The following is a 1,835-nucleotide window of genomic DNA, read 5'->3' as shown; positions in this document are numbered from 1 at the left end:
ACACCCACCAGGCAGATTTACATCAGGACTAGCCAGCCATGTGTTGATGGCCCATTAAGGATATCAAGAGACCCCTTCAGAGGGCTCCCGAAAGGGCATATGGACAATGGAGTCCCAGTGACTCAGCAAGGCATGTAAGGACATAGGATAAGGACTTGTGACCTAAGACTCCATCTTTTGCCAGTAACTTTCCATGTGCTTGGGCTGAAAGTATAAAAGTGGTGTAGGTGGTGGGGGTTGATCTGAAGCCTCCGAAGTGGCCAGGGCTGAGGATTGGACGCTGGATGGTGCTCTGAGGTGATCGAGAGGATTCTTCCTTTCAGGAGCTTGCTCACAGGGCCAGGGTCTGAGTGATCGACACGTTGTGGGCTGGGAAGGAATCTTCCCCCCAGGTCAGAGTGGTGGGGACCTTGGGGGGGTCACCTTCCTCTGGGGCATGAGTCACCTGTTGCAACCACCTGGGCACATCTCTCTTAATCCATTTCCTGCCACTGTGGGGTCTCGGGCATTGGTGGCCCCTCAATCCCTCCTGTTCTCTGCCTGTCACCACAACAATTTGGTCTCCAGTGAGCAGCGCTTAATTTGTGCCAGGGCTGAGCCCCCGCATCGCTAGACTTGGCCGTTCATAGCCCCGGCACCTCTGGGCTTGCTGCATCAGGTATGAATGTAATAAATTGCTTGAGCTCCGGCAACTAATTGCTTAAGTCCTGACACCTCTTTTATTACAAGTGAAGCCCTGCCTGTGGGCCGTGATGCCTTGGTCACATTTTGGCTGTTGGTTCTAGTGTGCGGATGCTGGGCAGAGTTGGTGGCCTATGAGCTACAGATTTTCAGACTGGATGATCTGGTCTGTTCTGGCCATGCCATGACTCCTAGGAGGGGCTCGTCTGGGATTTGAAAGATTGAAAGAGCCAGCTTGGGGCTGTCACCAGCCGTAGTGCACAGGAATTGGGTGGTGTCCCTGTCAACAGCATGGGAGCCCTCCAGTGGGGCTCACAGTGTCCTATGTCCCCTACATTACCGGAACCCGAGCAGAGCACCTGTGGGCTGGGAGCCAGGCCTCATGGGTTGTGCGTGATTAATGAATGTCGTTATTTGGACCCTGCCACCCTGTGTCATTCTTTCCATACTCCCATGGTGTGTGAATTAGGTATGGAGGGGCTGCATGATACCCCTGGCCAATGTGTGACAATAAGGAGGTGAAGGTGTCAGTGGAAGGCTCTGCAGTAGGCTAGGCATGTTACCATGGTCTAGTCATTTAGGGCTAGATAATCAGCAGGGTTCAGGTCCCACTTCTCTTGCCAGGCCCCTGTGAGCCCCGGCTGACCCCACAATGTGGCTGAGAAAGGACAACCAGCAGCAGGAGCCCAAGCCAATCAGCCACTTACAGAATAAACTGACTTCTGGTCATCAGGGTCCCCTGCACACAGCATGCTGGAGGGGTAATAGTAACGGTACTGGTTGTAACAGGTCTCATCGCTTATCACCGACAGGTTCACTTCCTGAAGGGTGCTGGTTGTATCAGTCAAGCTGGTCCTCCCCCAGCCAGCCACGCTGCACGCGGTCCCTGGGCTCACTCTGCGATGAGCAGAAGTCAAATCAATCAATCCCACCTCCTTGGTCAGACGCGCCTTGTGATGCAGCTGTTGGGGCAAAGAGGGGAGGGGAATGACACAGCCCATGAAGTGCAGTCAGAGTGTGTGTGTGTGTGTGTGTGTGTGTATGTGAGTGATGGAGAGAACTCAGAAATTCAAGACTCAAGGGACGGGGTGATGGGATGGGGGTGGAACCTGCAGCAGTGTGAGGTCACTGGGGGCGGGGTGATGGGATGGGGG

General features: G+C 54.4%; 1 protein-coding gene across 1 annotated transcript in view; it reads right to left on the bottom strand.

Moving 5' to 3' along the window:
* Positions 1–1,388: 1,388 nt before the first annotated feature.
* Positions 1,389–1,835, bottom strand: part of LOC112125565 (cathepsin G-like) — a gene marked incomplete at its 3' end in the record, with an annotated part of 3,532 nt that continues 3,085 nt past the window's right edge. The window contains exon 4 of the mRNA XM_026657637.1: positions 1,389–1,643. Coding sequence (XP_026513422.1) covers positions 1,389–1,643 — 255 coding nt within the window. The remainder of the gene's footprint in view (positions 1,644–1,835) is intronic.

Source organism: Terrapene carolina, unplaced genomic scaffold (assembly GCF_002925995.2).
Source record: "Terrapene carolina triunguis isolate 2854851 unplaced genomic scaffold, T_m_triunguis-2.0 Scaffold256, whole genome shotgun sequence".
NCBI lineage: Eukaryota > Metazoa > Chordata > Testudines > Emydidae > Terrapene > Terrapene triunguis.
The sequence above is the reverse complement of the archived record's forward strand: the minus strand, read 5'-3'. Positions and strand labels throughout refer to the sequence as shown.